The 23,040-nt window shown below is 36.0% G+C and overlaps 1 protein-coding gene across 12 annotated transcripts in view; it reads right to left on the reverse strand.

Moving 5' to 3' along the window:
* SYNJ1 (synaptojanin 1) overlaps positions 1 to 23,040 on the reverse strand; it is a 68,655-nt gene that overhangs the window by 35,234 nt on the left and 10,381 nt on the right. For 10 of the 12 annotated variants that reach the window (XM_074814226.1, XM_074814229.1, XM_074814228.1 and 7 more), the window contains exons 3-13: positions 20,340 to 20,426; positions 19,669 to 19,936; positions 17,052 to 17,277; positions 15,121 to 15,204; positions 14,283 to 14,344; positions 13,593 to 13,689; positions 12,106 to 12,275; positions 9,988 to 10,069; positions 7,149 to 7,301; positions 3,851 to 4,016; positions 2,125 to 2,148 (exon numbers count right to left, since the gene is read on the reverse strand). In XM_074814226.1, coding sequence (XP_074670327.1) covers positions 2,125 to 2,148; positions 3,851 to 4,016; positions 7,149 to 7,301; positions 9,988 to 10,069; positions 12,106 to 12,275; positions 13,593 to 13,689; positions 14,283 to 14,344; positions 15,121 to 15,204; positions 17,052 to 17,277; positions 19,669 to 19,936; positions 20,340 to 20,426 — 1,419 coding nt within the window. The remainder of the gene's footprint in view (positions 1 to 2,124; positions 2,149 to 3,850; positions 4,017 to 7,148; positions 7,302 to 9,987; positions 10,070 to 12,105; positions 12,276 to 13,592; positions 13,690 to 14,282; positions 14,345 to 15,120; positions 15,205 to 17,051; positions 17,278 to 19,668; positions 19,937 to 20,339; positions 20,427 to 23,040) is intronic. The other 2 variants (XM_074814223.1, XM_074814234.1) reach the window with 1 other exon arrangement.

Below are 23,040 nucleotides of genomic sequence, written 5' to 3' on the forward strand. Positions count from 1 at the left end.
TTCAACAAAATTATGTCTCACTCCACAATGTTAAAAATCCAATCAATTACATTTTCTGTTATTTTGCAGCAAAAATACTTTAACTGCCTAAAGGCAGGCAGATATTTGGAAATCAGTTCTACAAAAGGAGTATTAATTTAAAATTCTTGGTGGGATATTCTGTGCAACCAAACTTGATTGAACTGTTTTACTACAACATCCAAATTACTGTAGATATGTTTCAATATATGCAATTTGTATTCAGATGATACCCACAGTGAAATGTTACATCAGGAAGTTACGACTCTTCATGAGTTATAAGCCAGGCAGATATAGTCTAGATGGCAACACCATAAATGACAATGTGACTGTTTATTCCAATAAACAGTTTTTCACATTGACAAAATGCCAGTGAATCAGCTAATTTCAGATGTATGTTACCTGTAACTCAGATTTCATTATTTAAGTACTCAGTAAGAGTTAAGTAGATACAGTAAAACACTAATAGAAAAAGCAAAGCTGAGACAAATGTAAAGGGAAAAAACATTTAAACCTCAAAAATACAGATTACTGTTGAAATGGTTTTCCGAGGGGCGGGAGGGGGAAGCTTTAAACACTTCAAATGTATTTGAACAACAATCTAGCCAACAACAAATCTTCATGCTTTCTTCCAAGCATCCTACCCTCTCACTACCCACCTGGGGCTAGTGGCTACTCTCTGAGCACAGAGGTTCAGGGGATACTGTGCACAACTCCACTATTCTCTTAAAATGGGACACTCGTCTGAACAATTAAGAGCTTCCTTGTTTCCTTCCCCCCTCCTCTCCCTTTGTCTTCCCAGGTATTAAGAACGTATTTTTTTCTTCTCACCCAGAAACTTAAGCATCTGATCTGGTTTCACTGAACCTACTTCCAAGAGGTAGCACAATGAACTCTGATAAGGCAACAGCTCAGAAATGGCCATTTAAATTTTCTTAACACATAGTAAAATCTGAACATACGAGCATTAGGAGTATTTTATTTTAAATAATAGTTTCTGGGAACAAGGAGATGATGAAGTGTTACACAGCTGACAAGTAATCACAGCTCTCCCTTAAAAATATGGAAAATGTATAGATCACATCTTCCCAAATGGAGCAGCTTCATGTAAACATCTTATATTACAATAAAAAGGAGAATTTCCACTAAGAATTCAAAAACTTTGAAAACAAAGTTCAAAGGCATTATGTTGCTTATATTTCTAACTTACAAAGATAATAACTATGAGTTTTCAGAATATCTTAAATTGAAGAGATCTTTCATGTCATTTTTCTCTATCTGGCTCATCTCTACACATTCTTATTAGTACATATCATTTCTTTATGTATTATGTCTTTACTTGGTATTGCTGAATCCTCCAAAGTCAACCTCTCATATTTTAAACCCAACATCATGGCCATTGGTCAAGATATTACTGCAATGTCTCAGAGTAGAAGATTAGGAGTTAATTACAAAGTTCCCTCTTCTGACCTTCTCTTCACTGACAGTTTTACCTAAAGAGATGCTCTAATACTTTCATTTTGTGTCACGTGCAGAGGTAACCATATCTCAGTGGCTTTGACTGTACTTTTGTTCCACAAAACACAAGTGTCAGCATGTTATTTCAGATTGTTCCAGTACAACGTTAACCTTTGCTGGGAGATATTACAAAACCAGTCCGTCTCATTCAAGACCACAAGCAGGTAGAGCCTTCTAATGGCAAAAAAGATGAAGTTATAAATTGTACTGAAGAATTTTACCTCTTATCCTAAACAAAACATTTACAAAAACAAAAATACAGAAGCTCCCAAACCAGATAAAAAAGCAAATTCCTCTACAGCTAGAATAAAGCATCTGCAAAAATAAAACCCAAATAATTGGTTGCCTCTTTTCATAACTCACACCCAAGCACAACTGCAACATTTTTCATCCCTTATATTTTCACTTTTCTTTTTAATAAAGAGTTTTTCTTGGATTAAATGATTTTGGGGCACAGGAATGCCAGATCCAAACACTACTAGGAAAATGTGAGCCCACAACCAAATATTATGCAAATAGGCACAAGAAAAAAGGCAGAGGAGAACAATAGCTGCTCAGATATTTACAGCTTAATTTACTATACTATACCTGATTGTAAGGATTGCTCTGAAACTACGGATGCAGTAAGAAGGAAACAAGAAAAAAATTAGTCAAATAAGTAATTGTTTTTTAAAATTTTCCAGCAATATGTGAGAGAACATGCTGTAACATACAATTTATTACACATAATTTGCATCAGTTAAAGCACATCTTTTATGCTGCAAAATCTAAAAAGTTCCACATCAATATTAACAAATTCTCTTTTCTTGCTGTATTAGTGATGGATTTACATACGATGAAGTATCTTTCTAGTTCATTCACCACCTAGCAGACAATGCAAAGACATTATGTTCAGTGAAGAGTGATTAATGTTCCTCAGCTGACAGGAACTGCAAAAATTGAAAGGACAGCTTGCATTCACAGAGAAAGTGAGAAGCAGCAAAAACTTTCAACTAATTTTGAGGTAACGCTGATTTAGCAGGTTTCAGATACAGGAAAAGTTACGATAACATGAAATCTTGTGGTAAAGAAATGCGAGGAAAACAGTCTTTCAGGTTCCATATAGGAAATATATAAATACCCACAAGATGAAGAGTACAACTGGGCAAGAATTTTTTTTCTTGTGCCACAGATTTGCACTGAAGTTTCGACACATTTTTCTCATTCTAGGTTGAGAAGTATCCAGGAAAAGGGGGAAGCGGGGAGAAAAGGAAAAATTAAGGATGTTATTAAACCCTAAAAATGGCAATAACTACCATTTGGGATACTCTTACCTGGGGTCTTGGAAAGAAGACTCAAATTTAAGTTCCTTCTTTGCCCAAGAATTAGCTCCTCCATTTTTTATATCCCAGGAGAGCACTCTAAACACAGCCCCACACCTGGCCTACTTACTATTTCCCTGCCCATCAGACCTGCAGAAGGATGGGATGTGACTTTAGTCCGGGTGACCATGTAGGCTACACCTCTGTTTGGGGATGCAGGATGCTGTGGTTCAACTCTGATTAGGTGAACCACTGCCTTGTAACACATGGCTATTCTGCCTAAGTCGAGTTTCTCACTGAGATCTCTCTGATCTTGATGTAGAATTGAACCCACTGCCTGACAAGCTTTTGTGGTGCACACATTCCTGGGAAAGGCTTCTCACAAAAAAACATTTTGTGATGGAAAATTATTCATGAGGAATTTTCTGATAGCTCCTGGTATCTTAAATTTTCTTCCATTACCAAAAGCCCTTTTGTTCCTCAGTACCTTAGAAACCAAAATGAAGATAAATCCCAGCATTCTTCAGCTTGAGAAAAGAATAAATGCTTTCTATCTAGTTTAACACCATGGTGAGAATTTCTTCACTGACATGACAGATCAAATTAAGGAAGACATTTAATAAACAATAAAAAACCCTAATATTTTAATGAATCAGGATTTTTTTTTCTCCAAATTCAGCATGTAATTGTCATGATTAACACTTGCTATAAATGGATTTGAAGAACTGAACAGAACATATCTAACATGAATCTACAGTAAAGTTCTGACAAATACACTCCACAAACACTTATTTATTATACCACCAGACATCAACAAAATATAAACAGTAAACAAATTACTGCTGCATGTTAGTTTGGTAATATTAGTAAAGCAGAAGTAACTTTCATATTTTAATAAGACAACAGAACATAAAATAGCATTTATACTTTCCAATATTGCTTTGAAAACAGACTCCATACAGCTTTCTTACACCAAATAGTTATCAGACATTAAAATCCTGAAAGACACATACCGCGTAAACTGCTGGTGGTTAAGAGAGCCCGTGCTTTATCTGCTAAATCACTATTTAGGGTATTTCCCAATAACAAAACATCAATGGCCTCCTGCTTGGAGCTATCAAAAAAGTTATTTTGAATCGTTCTGGTCACAGAACGAGCACCATCCTTCAGCTTTCCAGCCTGTTAGGGAGGAACACGTATAAAATATTTTATGTTGGACACTGCTTACAATAACATTGGCAATATTCAGTAACATATTTGCAAACTGCATTAATGATTTTAAAATCTAAGGCAATTTCCTTCTTCAAGTGTTAAATAAAGTTTTCTGAGCCTACTGTACTACGTGTGCTTTCCCCCCCCCCAAATGCTAAATAACACAGTATTACCTTCAAGGCATATCTAACAACCAGATTATTCCAGTTTAAATTCTTTAGATTAGACAAAATACTGCAGGGAGGAGAATAATTTTTTTTCCTAAACCCCTGGTCTTCAAAAATTAAATTGACATAGTGCCATGTTTTGACCATGATATGGGATTTTATTTTTTTCCCCAAATAGTGAGAGATGAGCAAGCACTTGAGTCCAAATGTCATGATACATGAATAGGTATGTGTATGCACATATGAACATATTAGTGCAGAATTCACATTCTGAAATATTCATGTTAAAAAAAGAGATTGCTTCAACTTACTAAGACCCCTTATCTTTTTAAAATAACATGCAAGTCTCATGCAGTATCCCAGAAGGAACATATACACTAATCTATAGCTACGTACATACAAAGACACTGTCGTTGCACACACTGCACACAAGTGGCACAATTGAACAGTGCTCCAAAACAAGTGTCCAACTACCTGAACTAAACAAGAATCTCCAAGAGATGTACTGCTACTACAGGTATTCCCTGTGGGTCAGACACCTAGAGGATAATGTAATCAACATGTCATGCAGTCTCATACTCGATTCAAAAACCAGCAGTGTTAATCTGTCTACACAGCACTGACGTTGACAGGCACAAAGACATTTTCTTGATTACATGGTTTATTGTGTCCTATGCAAACAAGTGTATTTTGAGTGTGAGGTGAGCAAACACATGCTATTGCACGGATATGAAATATAGACTGTAATCCATCAGGGATGCTGCATGGTATTACATTATTATAAAAAATACTCCAAGTTTACAGTTCGCATTGTTCATGAAGGTCTCTTAAATGAATAAGAAAAAAAAGACTAAAGCTTAAGAAAACTACAAAACTTGCCCACCATTTAGTTCTATGAATTGTACTACACAACACGAAAGAAACTACTCTTTTGTCAAGGATAAGTAGTAGTAAACTGGCACCATGATTTTTGGAAGACAATGTGGATGAGGTGTTGAGGAGCATACTATTGCAATAGGATTTTAATAGGATGCTGCTCCCTTTCTGTCAGACAATGTATAACTTATGACATGATCCAAAAAACACACTCACCATTCATATATCAGGCAATTAATTGAAAGGAACCCAGAGAAAGCAAAAGAAAGAGTAGGTAAGGAGTTAGATGTAACGAGTATTAAAATACTTTAAAAAGGATTCTTTTTCAGTATAGAAATGTATATTAACACTTTTAAGGTTAAAATATTTTTTCTCCTATCCTGAATGTCCATATTCTTACTTCTAACTGTTCTTGGACTTTGAAGAATCAAACTGACAAGCAAGAAATTTCAACCATCAAACTTTTCATTTGAGAAATGATAATACAGCTAACAACTTAAAAACTACATTGCAAAGTATATTATCAGAGTACTCAAAAATATATTGAGTAGTGACCTGGTCAGGTTTCACTGAAACAATGGCAAGTATTGTATGGCTTTGCAAGTACTAAAGATCCTCTTCAAATAGACGGACCTCTGTCAGCGATGCTGTGTTTGATTTATGAGATGTGGTACTCATTAACAGTTGTACCAGGGCAGGGATCCTGTGTTATTACAGAGACAACAGAGTAAATGTACTCTGTGTTGTAAACATTAAAAATGGAAGCGTAAATACAGTAAATGCATTTTACAAAGTAGAAAATTTAAGTAGCCAAATGAATGGTAGAAAACTATTAATTTACAAAAAGAAACAAGTAAGGTTGAATGAGAAAGTCAGAAGAAGGGGAAACACCCCATAAAATACTTACTGTAGTTTTCCTAACGGTCTGGGTGACATTTTTGTAAGAAAATAAAACTAAACATCTTCAACCAAATTCCACTCTATACTAAAATACAAGCAATTCCCAAATGAAAAGGTCTTGTATGAAAATGAAAATTCCCAAATGAAAAGGTCTTGTATGCACCAATTAAGGTTAGAGTAAGCAACAAGTCTATTTCACTTATTTTCTTTTTATGTAGCTTACTGCAATGCCTTGTACAGAGAAGAACCCTGATATGGTTTGAATGAACAAGTGACAGAAAAACAACACAGTCGACTATGAGTACATAGTATATACTATGGAATGAGAAGCAGCACATTCTTGAATAAAAAGAACAGTATGAAAATAAATGCTTGAAGGAACTAAGGGCAAAAATTGCTATGGTTCAACATTTGTTTGTCTTGACAGGTATCACCTGATAAGAGAGAGAATTATGGAGACAAAAAAACCCAACATTGTTAGAAGAAAAATAAAAGACAGCATTAGAAAATCTGTACACTCAGGCATCAACAAAGACAAAGCAAGTTGAAGAGAAACACAGCATTACACTGTCATGCAGTATGGAATTGTTACACAACATTAGAAAGCAAGGTAAAAACAGAATTTGGGTTTTTTCCAGTAATTGCAAAACTAAACAGAAATAGCTGGAGGAACATGCAAACAAAAAACACCCAGCTGCAACCTGTTTAATTTTAACACTGTTAATAAACACTAAAAGTATGAACAACAACATCCAGCAAAACACATTTCAGTAGAAAGGAGACATAGTAATGAAACTGAAACAATAGGAGGCAGAGGTACAGAGACAAAAATGAAAATATTCAAAGAAACTAAAGCTGATTTGAATATACATTTTTCTGAAATATGATCTAAAGAAATGGGTTTTGAGCCTCATCTTTTACTACAGAATGGTGTTATCTGGGAGGCATGGGTATGGCTAAGAAAGGATGTACTGAAACAAGATCTCATTATCAACATAACCAACCTTTTTATGTTAATTTTTTTTGTTTGGTTGGTTTTTTAGGATTACAACAAAAGCACATTTTAAAAAAGAAAATCTCATAGTTGCTATATTATTGATAGATTTTTTTTAAATCCATACTGAATACTGCAAGTTCTTAATAAAATGTACTTTACCTTAGCTTTTCCTTCAAGGGCTCCAGTTCCAGCATAAATTTTACTAACAGAATCACCATTCACAGACCACATGGATCGGAAAACTTCCTGAAAGCGAGTAACCAACTGAGGCTTCTCAGCTAGTCCTAATACCTCCAGCTGTTTTGTTAGCATCTGCAACAGTTGAAGACAGCATTTGCAAAAGAAAAATCTTTAAACGTATTTATTAAAAGGTACATCACATTTTTTCAACATATATGCACAAAACAAAAAAAACCTTTGGTTTATAAGTATCATTCTGAACAGACTGATACCGTGTCACATTTGAAAGGCTGCAACGTGCATGTAACTAGCACCAGCATTTCATTTTCTTTTAAAGATAGGTAGTAATATAGGAAAAGAATTATGTAGTTGATATGTAAACATTTTCATCTAAAAATTCCCTAGTTACAAGGTAAGCTATTTTTGGTTCTCAAGTCTTTCTACTTACATAATTTAGAATTAGAGAAATTCATGTTCTTCCCAAAAAAACGTAATACCAAACACACTGACCACTATTATCAAATGCAGCGGCAACAGAGCTTTGCAGTCAGTGAAACAGCAACAGCTTCTGTCATTCACTCTGCTTACATGCGTAACACACAGCAATCTTTACCCTTACAATCAGTATGCCTGAATTCATTTTCCATGATGCACGGTCTACATTAAATGCATTTAAATGGTATACATATAATACATACAAATGTATTATTTTACATTTAAATACATTACTTAAATGTAGCATTATGCTAATGGATGTAGAATGGGACACTGTACCTTGTTTGAAATAGTGGTTTATGGAATCATAATTATTTTAAAAAAGTCAAGTAAGTTTCTATTGTCTGTGGCTACCAACATAATACTGAAAACAAATATCAAAAATTAAAACTAAAAAACCCAAAAAGAGCTATTTTCAAGAGCTTTTTAAAATCCTTAAAACCTTGAGTCCAACAGCAAGAAGGAGTCATCTAAGATGATGAACATAAAATGACATAAAGGCAAAATTCTGAAGGTTGGGCAGGAATTAACAAAAGTTACAAAATGAAGCTTGCAGACAAAATTAAGTAGAAATAAACAAGAGAAGAAGCTTCAGAAACTGGATGTTTCATCTTGTAGTTTTAGGTGGTCATCCAGAGCTCAGTACTTGTTATATCAAGTATCTATAATGTTAAAAAAAATAAGAATTTAAATATCTCATTTAAACAGAACTTTAACATTAAGTAAGCAGCTCTTGAGGATTTAGCATTTTCTTTCTTATTAACTGGTTTTATACTTTTAGCTCTCATATTTTAGCTGAAATCATAATTTAGCTCTCACCAAGGAAAAATCTGGCACATGTGGTAAAAAAAAAAAAGACAGTATTTAATCCTGTTCTTAAAAGGATCAGAAAGATAAAAGAGCCACAAAGTTAAGTTTGCCATGTAAGTTTTATACGCATTAAGAGTGTATAACGATTTGTTCTTACGCCATAGAAAGCTACTGTATTATCAGTAAAATATAAGAGGCGATGTTTCTCACGGCTCATTTAAGATAACCTAATTGCTTACTTCAAGTTTGCATTTCTATCTACAGTGAACTGTTAAACTGCAGCAAACAGATTTAGGACCAGAAAAGACTGTAAGGTAATCATTTCTCTCCCCCACAGCAAGGTCAATACAGGATGGACGGATATATAAACTACATAATGCAATACAATGCTGTGAGATTTTCAAAGCCTGCTGCTACTCTTTTCAACACACAGTGAACTAAAGAAAAATAATTATTTTTCTTAATTCTAGTAGTTAAAATGTGTACCCTCCTGTGGTAAATACAGAGCTGAAACAATAGAGAAAAAAAGGCATTAGATCTCTCAAACTGTGTTGTATCTGCTGCAGTATGTACTGATGTTGAATGTTAAGAGAACAATTTTCAGAGTATTTGCATGAGGGTAGACAGTTCAGTATTCCCTTTGACTAAAGCACCAGTGAACTGGCAACTGTGTTCACTTGATAAATGCATGCATAGCAGCCAATGGATTTTGCAGTTCTCACAGAAAATCCTCCTATAGATGCTAAACCTAGAGCATTTTAATTAAATACAATTCAGAAACCAAAAGAATAATCGTTTTACTTAGTCTGATGTTGCAGCACCCATAACTTTTCCTTTTTAAACATGCAAATGTTTTTCAGAGCCACTTTTTTAGCCCAAGCAGTACTATTTTACTCCATCAATTCCTATGAGGTTCATGTGTTCCAGCTCTACTGTATAAGCCTGGAGGATAAAACCTTTGTTCCAATAGCAAGACAATATGCTGAAGCACAACCCTGCAGGAGGACTGAATCCCATGGTTAATTTTTAACTACTCAATTTGAGTGTGGCCAAAGCCTCAAGCATGATATTGTCCCGTGAATTCACAGCACAGCACTGTGAAAATATGAATACACACAGCACTGCCAGATGCTAAGAACAGTAATCCTATGTGCCGAAGAACTTAATCTAATAGAGTAATTGTGAATGCAAGTGTTTTTGTGAAGGACTATAACACTACTACCTCTTCTAGAATTGCAAGCCTGAACCTTAACAGACGTAAGAAACTGACACCTAAAAAAAGAATGAACATTTTTCATAATGCTGCATGACTACTGTTTAATTACAGCTACTGCTCCTGTAACTACTAAGATCTGGGTTGCCCCAAAACAAGAAAAGTATCACGCTATAAATCAAACTGCCATCTACGAAACATTTTAACTCATCTTTCACAGGGAAGGTAATGCTACTTTTACAGCCTAATTGCTGCAGAAGCATCAGGAGTAGTTGTGTATCTGGACACTGTTTTTCCTACCTCTAAGCCAAAGAAAGCCTGCACGCTGTTTGTTCTATCCAGACAGTCCAAGCAGTTTGTTCTGACAGTACCGCTTTGAGATCTGTGCCAAGGACAATGAGAGACAGGGAGAGAAAACAACTCAAATAACTCATTTAACACACATATCAACAAAGACAGGGACATCAAGATCTGAACCAGAACAGTAAATCAGGGTATTGTCAGTGCAACGTTACTGTCATCGCAAGTATGTTTATAAATGCGTCAGCAATAGAGGGTTAGCTCCAATAACAGCAATGAATTTTGCAGCAGTGTTCACTACACGAAACTAATTGATTTTCTGCAAATGACATGAGTCTTTCTTCTTCAGTTTTTCCTCAATTCTCCTTGCTTGCTTGGTTACAATGCTATGCAGGATTAAGTTTTCTTTTCAAACAATCCAACTAACACACTTCCCAAAAATTACAGAGAGAAATAATAACTCTTAGTTAAAACAAAAATGAAAAATAAAATATTAGGACAGTTCTTGGATTTGTTTAACTAAACTAAAAGTAACAAGAATTTGTGATAAAACTAAAGCCAATTTCAACCCCTCATTACTTTCCCTTTCTTCCCCAAATAAAAATGAGAAATAGCCTCTCCCCCTTAGCTCGACAGATGCTCAAGGCCCTCAAGCACTCTGGACTGCTCCCCTTTCTTTGAAAGAAGCCCATTAACTCATGCTATGAAGCTTTCAGAAGGATCATACCAGTCAACATCCATGTTCTTGCCTGGCTGAGCACAAAATTCTAATGGCTCTCCCAATGATACACACTTACTCCTTACCTTCATCATTCCCACTACACACTTTGTCCAATTAAGTCAGTAAGGCTTCATCACATTTACTTGGAGATCAAATCATAAACTGTAGAAAGTTTTGAAGAACCTTCTCCAAGGTTATTTTTTTTCATTATTTGATTTCAAATACAAAGCAACTTGCTATCTGTGTTAGAAAAAACCCTGATATTCTCCAAAGGAGATGGTCCATGAACTTATATTAACTTTTATTAATGCAATTCTTCAAGCTATCACAAGCCACAGACTATTTTGCTTTTGTTCTGTTGTCAGTCTTTTTGATGTGTGATAATATTGTTTGAACCTCCATCAAGACCAAATAGTGTTCTCCCAACACGAAGTGTCACACCACTTTTAAAGCTTTCTGGAGAATGGTCAGTGATGTTTTGAGGTGGAGATGGAACCTAAGCACCTTTCCACTAAATCTAATCTTATTCAGGCCTACTAAAACCTGCCCCTGGGGGATTCAATCCCACAGACAGGTTAGAGCACAGAGTGGCACTGGAACCTTCTTCTCTCCCACCGCACTAGAAGATGAAACCCCAATCCCCTCACTCAACAATTCTTTCTCATGGAGAACCTCATTCAGCAGTTTGCTCTGGTATTAATTAAAATGAGGAAGGGTGTAGAAGGGAGAAGAGCAGGAATGTTGCCTATTTCTAGCCTTGCTTCCCTTTTCCTGCTGAGATAAGCACAGCCTTTGCTCTAGGAAGAGGGTTGGGGAAATAGGGACAGAAATACAAGTACAGCAGGACTGGGAAGTACAGAGCAGGACAGAAAACATGCATCCCATTCATACGTTGTAGAGAACTGAATCTCTCAAATGGGGGATCCAGGTGCAGACAGATTTAGAAAAAGATTGCACTGAACATCAGCATTTACAACAGAAAATGATATGTTCCATCGCTGAGGAAAATATGATTAACATTATACAGGAAGATGGAAGAATATTCAGGAAGATGGAAAAATATTCACTCTTTGTTCCATGTGGGTACATCCAAGAAAAAGGACAACTGCCCATTTTCCCCAAAATCATGAAGTCAAAGGCCTGAAATTAAGTCATGCCCTATCAATGTCTGAGAGACGTTTTCCATTAAGATTTTTAGAGCATATTCAGAATGAGACAGAATTTTAATAGAGTAAAATAAGTGACTTGTATTCCAGTTGTTGAGCATTATTGTGGATACAATAAAAACACAGTAACGGAAGTAACATTTTTTTCTCTTATTTTCTTGCTAAGGGGTGAGAAGCATCCTGGAATCATAATTTAATTTGAAGAAATTTACAGAAGTTATACACACAAACCTTTTAACTTCCTTTCCATCAAAATAAAAAAATCCACACTCTAAGAATTTCTGGACTTGAGGTTTAAGCACACTGTGTAGTTTTTCTGCTTTTCCACCTTTAACCATTTGATGATAGTCGAAGTTCACCATTTTGACATCAGCTGAATGTTCAGATGCTTTCAAATGGCTCTGACATTGTAAAAGGAGAAGAAAAAAAGTATAAATACACCAATATCTGAACATATAGTAGTATAAGCTAAATAAGAAGCTACAAATATTTTTAAAGCTGTTTTATTAGCTATCTTGTTTATTACATGCTTTCTCTTAGGTAAAATGAAACCCATTTTATCACTATTGTTCAACAAATCACTCAGAACTGATGCATATTTCACCTGCGTTTTTTCTTTTTCTTGTCTCAATCCAAGTCAGTTTTTTCCGTACTATATTAGGGGTCACCAAGACAGCCTACAGCCTCTTCTACTGTTAAAATGCTTCAATTTGCAAAGAGCTCTTTCAGTGAAAGCCCCTTTCACTAACAGTCACCATTTTAGACATACCTGCCAGCAATGGGGACTGAGTAAACACTCCATAAACTACTACTGAAAAAAACAGACAAATTATTTAGGTTGATGTGGAGGGTGACTTAAGCAAAACTTTCCCTAATATTCCCTGAAAAATCTTGAAGTGCTCACACAATCTTTGTTGGCAAAGCTATGATCTGCACTGGGCATCGATATGCATCTGGGAACACTAATGTCTCATACCAGAATAGCTGGATACAGAAAAGATACTAGTGAATGACCTAAGATATTCAAACATTATAATACAAAGGGAAAAGGGAAAGGGAAATAACAGATGGCTATTGACATGTTCTCTGGCTTCAGACAGAACTTCTCAAATTGTCAGTATTTATGGACTACAATGTGACAGTTATTTTTAACCTAACTAGTGGGAATTCATGAAAATGGCCACTTAGAGTTAACATCTTCTAAACAAACATTTCTATTTAATCATGAAGCAGCTTTTATGTTTAAAATGATAAATCAATTTGTGATTTTAAAAAAATATATTAAGGAATATATCCAGGAATTCCAAGGGAAAGATTTTGAAAAGAAACATCACAATGTTAAATACCACAAAGTATATTTTTTTATTCACCAATTTTATAGAGAAAAAAAGATTTACTTTTTAAATAAGCCACTAATAAGCATCAAATATGACAATAACTGAAAAATCCCTCAACATTGCCTATGTTGCTGTTAAAATTTTTCAGTAAAGTAACAAACCTGAACATAATCAAACACTAATTGCATATAGAGCTTTTAAAAATTCATTTCACATTATGTATATTAAGCAGCACTTTTATGATAAATACAATATTAACCACAAGTGGTAGTTGCTCCAGAGCATAGCATACCTGTTTCATTTTTCAAAGGCTATATAAAAGCTTCATCACAACCAAGCAAATTCCAAGGATATGCACAGTGAGAGAATTGTCATACTCACCTGAAAAGCTTTGCTGAGCATATGCTCCCCTTCTTTTGCCCCAAGTAAATTTACAATAATTTGCTTGCCATATAAATTTTTAAGAGTTTGGAAATGCCTGTTAACAGAAGAAAAATTGCACACTCATCTTCTGGCGTGCAGAAAAATTAACACAAACACCTGCAACGCTGACTGAGATGCTGCAGAAATGTACTGGGTCCTCTAATACCTGCTGCAAGCCTTTTATTATGTCATGTCCAAACAAATCAATATAACTCAGTAATAGCATACAACCACTGACTGCTATTTAATTAGGATTATAGCACCAATTTAACAACATATGTTTAGTTAAAATCATAAGTCTGTAAAGCTGAAGTGTCATAGAAGGAATAAAATTGAAATATAAATTTTACTTTTATACAGCAGCTGACAAATATAGATTATTCATTGTAAACATGCTATTATTTTTGGTTTAAATTTAACAAAGTATGTCACTATTTTAAGTTTTCTTCAAACTTTTCAACAAAGCACTCAAAGGCACAAGCAATCCTGTGGAAGTTTGAAAAAGCTGCTGAGGCAGTTTGCTGCTTTGCTGAATCACACATTTGTACAGACAAAGCCTCCCGTTTGGAATAACATATCCCATCCCTCTGATACACGACTTATCAGAGCTTTGTCATGCATTAACGAAAATTTAAGACATTCTTTCACCTGTCAAAAGCTGGTGCATTCGCCTCAAAACCCCGTGACATTCTGACACGATGGGATCCCACCTATGGCATGAAGATTACATTAAATTATTTGTCTTTACACATTTGATTAATCATTCTTCAAAGATCTCTTTTGATCCTAAATATGGCCTAAAAATTAATTTCACTTTCTAAATGAAATCTTCCAAATTTATTCTGCTTGCTATGATGCGCGTTCTTTTTATAGGCTTTTCTTATATTCCCCTTCTTTTCTATTTAATATACTTACTCATATGATCTAATTATTTCTTGGTTTGAGTAAGAGACATGTAAATGTTTCAGCAGTTATAATGCAAAATAATATGTCTAGTTTAAAGAACCTAGAGTCACTGTGAGGCATGAACTTTTTTTAATCTTCCCTCTAAAAATTGTATCACAGCAGTAATTGCTGATACAATCCCTCTTTCAAGAAAACTGGGATGAAATTACATTACAGTAACTCTTGATCCATATTGACTTCTTGAAAAGACTTATCCTCAAGAATAATTCCGAAGAAAATAGTCTCTTTGGATGCCCTTAGATAACTTATTTTTAAAAAGTAATTTAAATTAAAGCAGAAAAATCCAGAACTTCAAAGAGAAAACATCTAAAAAGCAACAGACATTCAAATCTTGTGCAAAACAGCATTCAGAGACTTAAAAGTAGCAGGCTTGGTGAACTAAACAATAGCACCAACCTGCTCCCAAAGGATAACCTCATCCTAACAGATAACTGTGCAGAAGAGCCTAAACGCTACTGTAAGATGTTTAAAAAGACATGAATAAGAATTATCTGTATAATTAAATCTATCTCCTGCTTACCTGCAGACCTGGCTGTTCCCAAAATAATGGAACAGATCCTCGAATCTGTATGAAAGATGACACAGAGTCATCTAAAAATATCACCTGTTAAAATAAAAAGCATAGTATTAATAGGTATTACAGAGTGTAAGGTTTTAGGTTTCTTAGCCTTCGCTAAACAGAGTAAATAAAATATATTTACATATTACATATTCAACACTACAAGCTAAAATATTGTGTTCCCTAGACTTTTCTCTTGTGCTGGTTTCAGCTGGGTTAGAGTTAATTTTCTTTATAGTAGCTGGTACGAGGCCATGTTTTGGATTTGTGCTGGATACAGTGTTGATAACACAGGGGTGTTTTAGCTGTTGCTGAGCAGTGATTGCACAGAGCCAAGGCCTTTTCTGCTTCTCACCCCACTCCACCAGCGAGGAGGCTGGGGGTGCACAAGAAGTTCTGAGGGGACACAGCTGGGACAGCTGACCCCAACTGACCAAAGGGATATCCCATACCACATGACATCATGCTCAGCATATAAAGCTGGGGGAAGAAGGAGGAACAGGGGGACATTCAGAGTGATGGTGTTTATCTTCTCAAGTCACCATTACGGGTGATGGAGCCCTGCTTTCCTGGAGATGGCTGAACACCTGCCTGCTGATGGGAAGGGGTGAATGAATTCTTTGTTTTGCTTTGCTTGTGCATGTGGCTTTTGCTTTACTTATTAAACTGTCTTTATCTCAACACATGAGTTCTCTCACCTCTTCTGATTCCCTCCCCATCCCACCATGGGGGGTGGTGAGCAACTGGCTGGTGCTTAGTTGACAGGTGGGATTAAACCACATCATCTCTTTGTCCCCCCTGAACAATTCATAAAAGAAGTTCTGACACTCTCACGCTTCCTTGCGGAATTATAATTCACAATGTCTAAGAAAATACAGCAAGCTTTTATTATTTTGGCCTGAACAACTTCTGTGCTAAGAGTACCTTGTTTTAGAAAACTTGGGAAGACCTTCCTGTAGGAACAGTTAAAATGTACACCAATGCAGAGAAAATAACAATGTAGCCTACTCAGAACACCTGCACAGATTTTGTGCATCAGAATCAAAAATAAAACGGTCTATTAAATATACAGGAAAGGAAACTTTTAAGTGGAATGATATGCCACATTCATCTAGTGACATTAGCCTCCCAGGAAACTTGGACAGAGAAACTGTAACAACAGTGTTCTGACTAAACTCCTGAAATTGGATGTGTACAAGCAGAGCCCTTCCTGAATAAAATTCTACTGAAGTCATCTAGGTTTTGCAAAGAGTCAGTCGGTAAACCAAAGATGTCCGCTCACATGAATACAGTTGCAGGAACAACATCTTGGTAACTAGGTTATCATAAGAAGTGAGCAAAGAAAGGCCAGCAAAGAATGATTTAATAGCTTCTTGCATTTCTGTATAAGGGCAAAGATATGCAATCAAATGCAGCAGAATTACAGTGGCTTTAAAAATCACCTTTCAGAGGAACTGTGTTAAGTAAGCATAGGAATGCTTTTATCTTTCCTGAACCACAAGGTACCATGTATTTGTCAAAAATGTCTTGTGCTTGTTTCTAAGATCTTTTACTTTACTATTAGCTCAGGGCAAGAGTAGTACACACTCACCTACAGCTCAGGAGGCTAAAAGGAAGTACAGCCACCTACAACAGTTCAGCTGATGGATAACAGCTTCTTAAACTACTGAAACTCAGACCCATGCACATCCTTACCCTAAGCTACACTAAAAACCAAGATCATCAAATTATGTAACCTACTTGGATTCCTTATTTAGCAGCAAAGGAACTATTCCAATATCTGTTGGTTACAGACTTGACTTGCGATATGCTGATTCAGGGCAAAAAACTACCCATACACATGCTTATCTTGAATTCATCAGCCAAGCAATGGGCGCTGTAGCGTAACATACCTGCTCTGTTTCAACAAAATTAGCAACATGACCATCATCGTTTGTTCCCCGGACATTAAATCTGGTGCCAGCCCGTTCACAGCTTAGTCGTGAAATGAGACAAGCCTTTGCCTGCTTGTGAGCCGCATAAATTGTTCTTATCTCTACTCCTCCACACATGAGACGTAACAACCAGTCATCACAGTTCACACCATAGTGCTTCAGATGTAAATGCAGTGACTGGTTCCTATCAGGAACAAAAAAATAAAATTAAATAACTGGAAGGAAATAAAATACAGCTCAAATTGCTAAGCCAGTTATTGACTTAAGAAAAATATGCATGTTATAGTTTTATGATATAACTCTTATTTAAACATATTTGAAATAGCAAAGTTTACAAGAGAACTGGTTAAATGTCTGCACAATAAGAATATAGGGTGAAGCCATGAATTTTAATGACGTTAAAACAACCCTTATAGCTTCTGCTCTTCACCCAGCAAAAAACAACACTCCAAGCTTGTTTGTATTTCTCTACTCAGACTTGCTTCTAGAAGCCAAAGATTGCAGGCTCTGGGAAAAGCAAGCCAGAATTCCAATTATAGGGTTACTTTTTGTGATGGGTAAAGCACCATTCAATTTCACACCACCACAAAATAAAGCTATAAGAAAATTCTTGGTCAACATACATTGATTATTTCTATTATACATCACCACAACACATCACTAGCCCAGACAAGCTTCCAGGAATACACTAATAGCCAACTGATTTTCAAATTTCTGTAAATATCAATTTCAGGGTTAAGTGTTTGTGCATTATATACTGCATATACCTCTCTCTAATACCAATTACTGCTCAAATGAAAGAAAGATCCACAGTTTGGATATACCTAGGCATTAAGTAGTACCAATGAACACTACAGTAAGTAAATAAGACTGAAGTTGGGTCTTGTGAGGTTTTTTTGGTTTACCTCACTCTAGTTGGACTTTTGATCTTCTTTGGAAACATTCCTTGTATAAAAAGGAAGTAAATTTTTCTGCATAGCAAAGAAAAGTAAACTCTAGTAAGACAGCTGATTTTGTCTCCGCCCAGAAAATTCGACCATAATTGCAAATAACATATTTGGTATAAATGTTGAAGCTATTCACTTTAATTTTAGCCTTTTCATTCTAAACTTCTAATTTAAAAAAAAAAAAAATCTGCAACTTATCAAACACCTCAGTTCAATCATTAATGAAGATTCAAATCCTGTGAATCGAGTATGCATTCACTTTACAGAAAAGTATACAGATGCATTACGATAGGAGACTGAGAAAGCAAACAGTATCCTTCCCCTGGGCAAACTGAGACTGGAACTTTTGAATAGGAAAAGTCCAAGAAAGCTTACTGAAGTGCATAAGCAGAATACTTTCTCTTATTGACTTTTAATGTTTACATTTCTAGATCTTGGAACATGGGATGTTCCATCTACCTACTGTGAGTACCGATTCTTACTGAAAAAAGCCAGGTAACTGAAGAAGTTTTATGACAGGGGTCAAAATCAGCCAAGCTTATGTGGACAGGGTCAACAGGCATCACCATTTCTCAAGCCTTGAAATACTGACTTCTCAACAGAGAGCCCAGTCTTTTTCCAGATGTAGTGAGAGACAAACAGCTAGGTTCCTATAACTCCTGTGAACCTACATCCTACATCAAGGTAGATGTGTTTCTGAAGACTAGAGCTTATTTTCTGTCTTAATACAGCAATCTGATCATACTCCTCTATCTGACCAAAACAATGGCAAAGGGTAGAATAGCACTGGCACAGAGCTGGTTTGGTGTCTTTTATATTGGACAGAAGAGGGAGGAAGATATAGCTTTTCACCTGTTCTAACAGCATACTGCCACACCTTCAGAACCCTTCCAAGGGTTCATGGACACATACACCATTTTTAACAAAGGCTGAAAATATGGGAGCAGAATTTCTTACATGACAGTATGCATCAATGGCATTATCAAAGCTGCTTATTGGTGGAAACAGCAGTATTCCTTTTACCAAGAACTCTCTGTGTGAAAACCTATACTTTATTCAATAATATTCTATTAAAAGATAGTGAGTTCAGCAGTCACGCAATGTGCACTGTAGCATAGCCTACCTGCTTTGTTTCAACAAAATCAGCAACATGACAATTATTTGTGCAGTAAAACTTTTAAAGCCCTTTCATGTGTTGAAAACCCACTTGGAAACTATACATAAACACCACAATATTTTAGAATCCAGAACGTTCAAAAGATTAAAATTTTCTTTAAAGCTCCATTACCACACTCATTTTAAAAAACTGACATGCTTGATGAAGAATTAAGAGACACCAAGGCTGAAACACAACATCACAACAACTGTTCAGATCAAAGTATAATACCATAAGCAGTGAAAATCTGTGTCTTCCAATTAAGAAACTCCAAGCGGCCATGGAAACGTTGTATCGTTAATAACATATTTATGTCCTTAGAGTTAAAATAATGCTATTCTATCTCATCAACATTTGCGGGATAAAGGTGTACATTTAAGAGCTGATAAAGGGATAAAAACTTGCTGCAGATTAACTTGTACAGGCATGCATTATTCTATATAATGTCTGATAAAACGCATTATGAACTCACCAGAAAAACCTATTGTCAGTGGTGTGCTCCTGCATGCTGCGGTGAGCATTGAGACTAAGATCTAAACTGACACCAGTTGCAGACCATGCAAAATAGAAGTTTCCCGAGTTCAAAACTTTGCGCACTTCTGAAATACGATCTTCATCTGTTGAATCAATTCGTAATGATACAAATTCAGTGGAAGTAACTCGAAAAACTTCAGAGTCTTGAATCTTTCCCACAGACATGCATCCTGTTACTAGAACCAGATAATGTAACAGTGTGTCTCCTGTAAAAAAAGAAAAGGCATGGGTAACAATGCATCTTAGTGGAGTGTGATGTTGATGTATTTATATGCTTAAATGCACACCATCTGACCCCAGTTTGCCTGAAAAAAGTACAAAAAAGAACCAACACCAAGAACTCACTCTCAAGTTCTACAGAAGAAGAGAAAACGCAAACAGCAGAAACTATGCTGCAAATAACAGGGATTGTGAAAACGGAAGTTATTTTTGACCACTCCCTCATTTCTGGGAGTGCTCCAAACTTGCAAGTTACTCTACAAAGACAAAAAATAAAAAGAAAAAAAGAGCCCAGTTCCTGTTGCAAAGATCCTGTGCTGTGCAGTTTTACAGGAGCAGCACAATTTTCCTTCCCAAATGAAAAATTAAGGTTTTACATATTTTACTCACCAAGGTTTAACCTTAATACACCCAAGAGCCCATATGCATCCATGACTTTGGAGTAGGTATTCTTGATTGTGTCTTTTTCTGCAGAAGCTACAGAGAGATAACATAAGATTTTATGATGTAAAAGACCATATACTACAGCAGGGAGTATGAGTCCACTCTAAACTGAAAATCCAAGAGATTACAAAAGTAGTGCTTATCTGAAACTTCTGGAAAGAAATCAAAATGTATGAGCATATGGCATTTTATAATGGAAAATGAGTATTTGATTTTATGACAAAGTATGATCATGCTATGTTTTTAGGCAACAAAAAAAGGACTTGCAAAATCTCCAAGTGATATTAAAGGAGAACGCTGACATTTTTAACATCATCATCTCCTAATATAAAAAGCAGCTAACACACAGGCAAATGAGTTCCATGCGAATTCTCCCATAATTAGTTAAAATTAGAGTAGTGCTAAATGCTGCACTTTTTTTCATGAAAAAAATTACCGTTTTCTCCAAGAATAAAACCATGATGTGGCAGCATTATTTCCAGATAAGTAAACAAGATTATCACAAGTGCATTTTAACTAGTTTTAGATATATTCCAAGCAAATCAAAACTCTTGTAGGCCCACAAGATAATGGTACTTAAAAGCCATGTCTTAGCTTAGGAAAACACAATTTTCATAGACTTTTTTAAATTTTGTAATATTTTAGAAGAAATTAAAGTATATCTACACTATTGACCTGGGAATTAATGTTTGTGTACACTTTAGGACTTTAACAGCATTAGAAAAAACAGACCCACAAGCTTGACTGCAGAGCCAGGTGACAGAGATGCTGCAGAGCAGAAACCGGATCCCACCTGTCCTGAGCTTTTGCTCATGACTGAGACTGCACCTGAAGCGCAAAGAGCGACAGTTCCAGCTGTGCCCCTGGATCCACAGGGATCGAGATTTCTGGGTCATCAAGGATCAGCACCTTCTCCCTCCTCAGAAATTATCTGCTAATTAATTTTCACATTGACACTAAAAAAATCAGAATTTGACATAAAGAAAAGCATAAATTGAAATGCCCATTGTCCTGGCAATCTGCTGTGCTCTCTCTCACATGAGCTGTATTTTCTTTAGAATTGCTGTTGTGAATCTTTCTAATGAGTATTCCCCAAACTTAGCATAGTCCTGCCTGTGCACAATCCTATCCCTTCTGTTCAAATGTCTGCCAGCTCTGTTATTAAAGTGGATCAGAAACACCAATATAGATGAAACAATTATTTAACCTCGGCCTGAAATCTAAGCTTATTCAATGTTTTAAGTGCATTTTAAAAAAGCTTCTTTGACTATTTGCACTTGTACTGGGTCTGGCCAGACCCAGTACAGCACTGATATGCTGTGTATTCCTGTAATCCAGGTACTAAAGATAAGAGAGTTATAGCAGCATGATTATTTCCAAAATTCTCACCCATAATGAGTGTTGAGACTCACAGCCAATCTAAACACATTGTTTACAGACAGTGATTATGTCAGCATCACCAAACCATGTTTTTCTTAACCAGATCACCATCAGGCTGGAAAGAACAGCTTCTAAACTTCAGAACCTGGCTCTTCCAATCCATTTTTCCAGGAACCATTTAATGATGTCAACATTCTTCTAAACTCAACTTTCAGTAACCAGAGTATTGCCATGTTCTTCTTTCACATTTCAAATTATTAATAAAACATGAGGTTTAGTTTCAAACTTTTTGCAGGATTTTTCTTAAAGTTGCCTACCAGCATTTAATAACATTTCAGAACAACATTTTTTTCTGTCTTCTATGGACTTAGTCTCTTTCCATTGCACAGAAAGCCCATTATCCTTGCTAAGCCTTAATAAGTAAATGCCCAAAGAAAATTAAGTAACATGGGCTTTGCAAATTCAGATCAACAAAAAAGGCCACCGCTAATAAATCAGCAAAGAGTTGCAAAAACAAACAAACAAATGGAAATAGAAAAACTTACTGTGGCTAGTCAATTATTGTTTTCTTAACAAAGCACCCAAGCACCAACCAAAAGCATTTCATGCCATGTTTTTCAGTTACATTAGATCTAATACAGTGTGAACTCTGAGTAAAGCTTTTTCACAGTGAGTGTGTATTTCTATCTCGCATTGCCTGCGCTTTCCCCCCCTTTTTTTTTTCATTAAGGCCAAAATTCACATGGGAAAATGTCAAGCATCGCACACCTCAGAAGGTTCACTTCATCCATCCTGCCCTGGCCCATCCTCACCTATCCCCAGGTTTCAGCCACTGCCTCCGCAGAACCCGAGTCTAGGTGCAAGGTATATTTAACAGGCTCCACAGCAGGCAGCCAGGACACTGAAGAGCTTACGTGCAACACACTCCTACCACCCTCTCATAAGGCACATCACACCTACTACAAGTTACAAGTTTATAACATAAATTCTTAAGGTAGATTCCCCTTCATTGAGGGCATCCGTTTAAACCTCTAACCATCAGTGCTCATGAAACCTGAAAGAATTAGGACATTTGGTGATGACTGATATTAGCCAACACAGAGAGATAAAAAATGGTTATCACATAAACCTCCTTTTCCTTAAGAAACTGAGGTAAAAAGAAAGCAGTCACAAAAGTAGCACCGATAGCAGAAAAGGGAGCAACTCCACAGCACCGCACTACTGTCTCCTCCCTACTGTAGCAGCACCAACCCACACCACGCAGGGC

Source organism: Strix aluco, chromosome 2, assembly GCF_031877795.1.
Source record: "Strix aluco isolate bStrAlu1 chromosome 2, bStrAlu1.hap1, whole genome shotgun sequence".
NCBI lineage: Eukaryota > Metazoa > Chordata > Aves > Strigiformes > Strigidae > Strix > Strix aluco.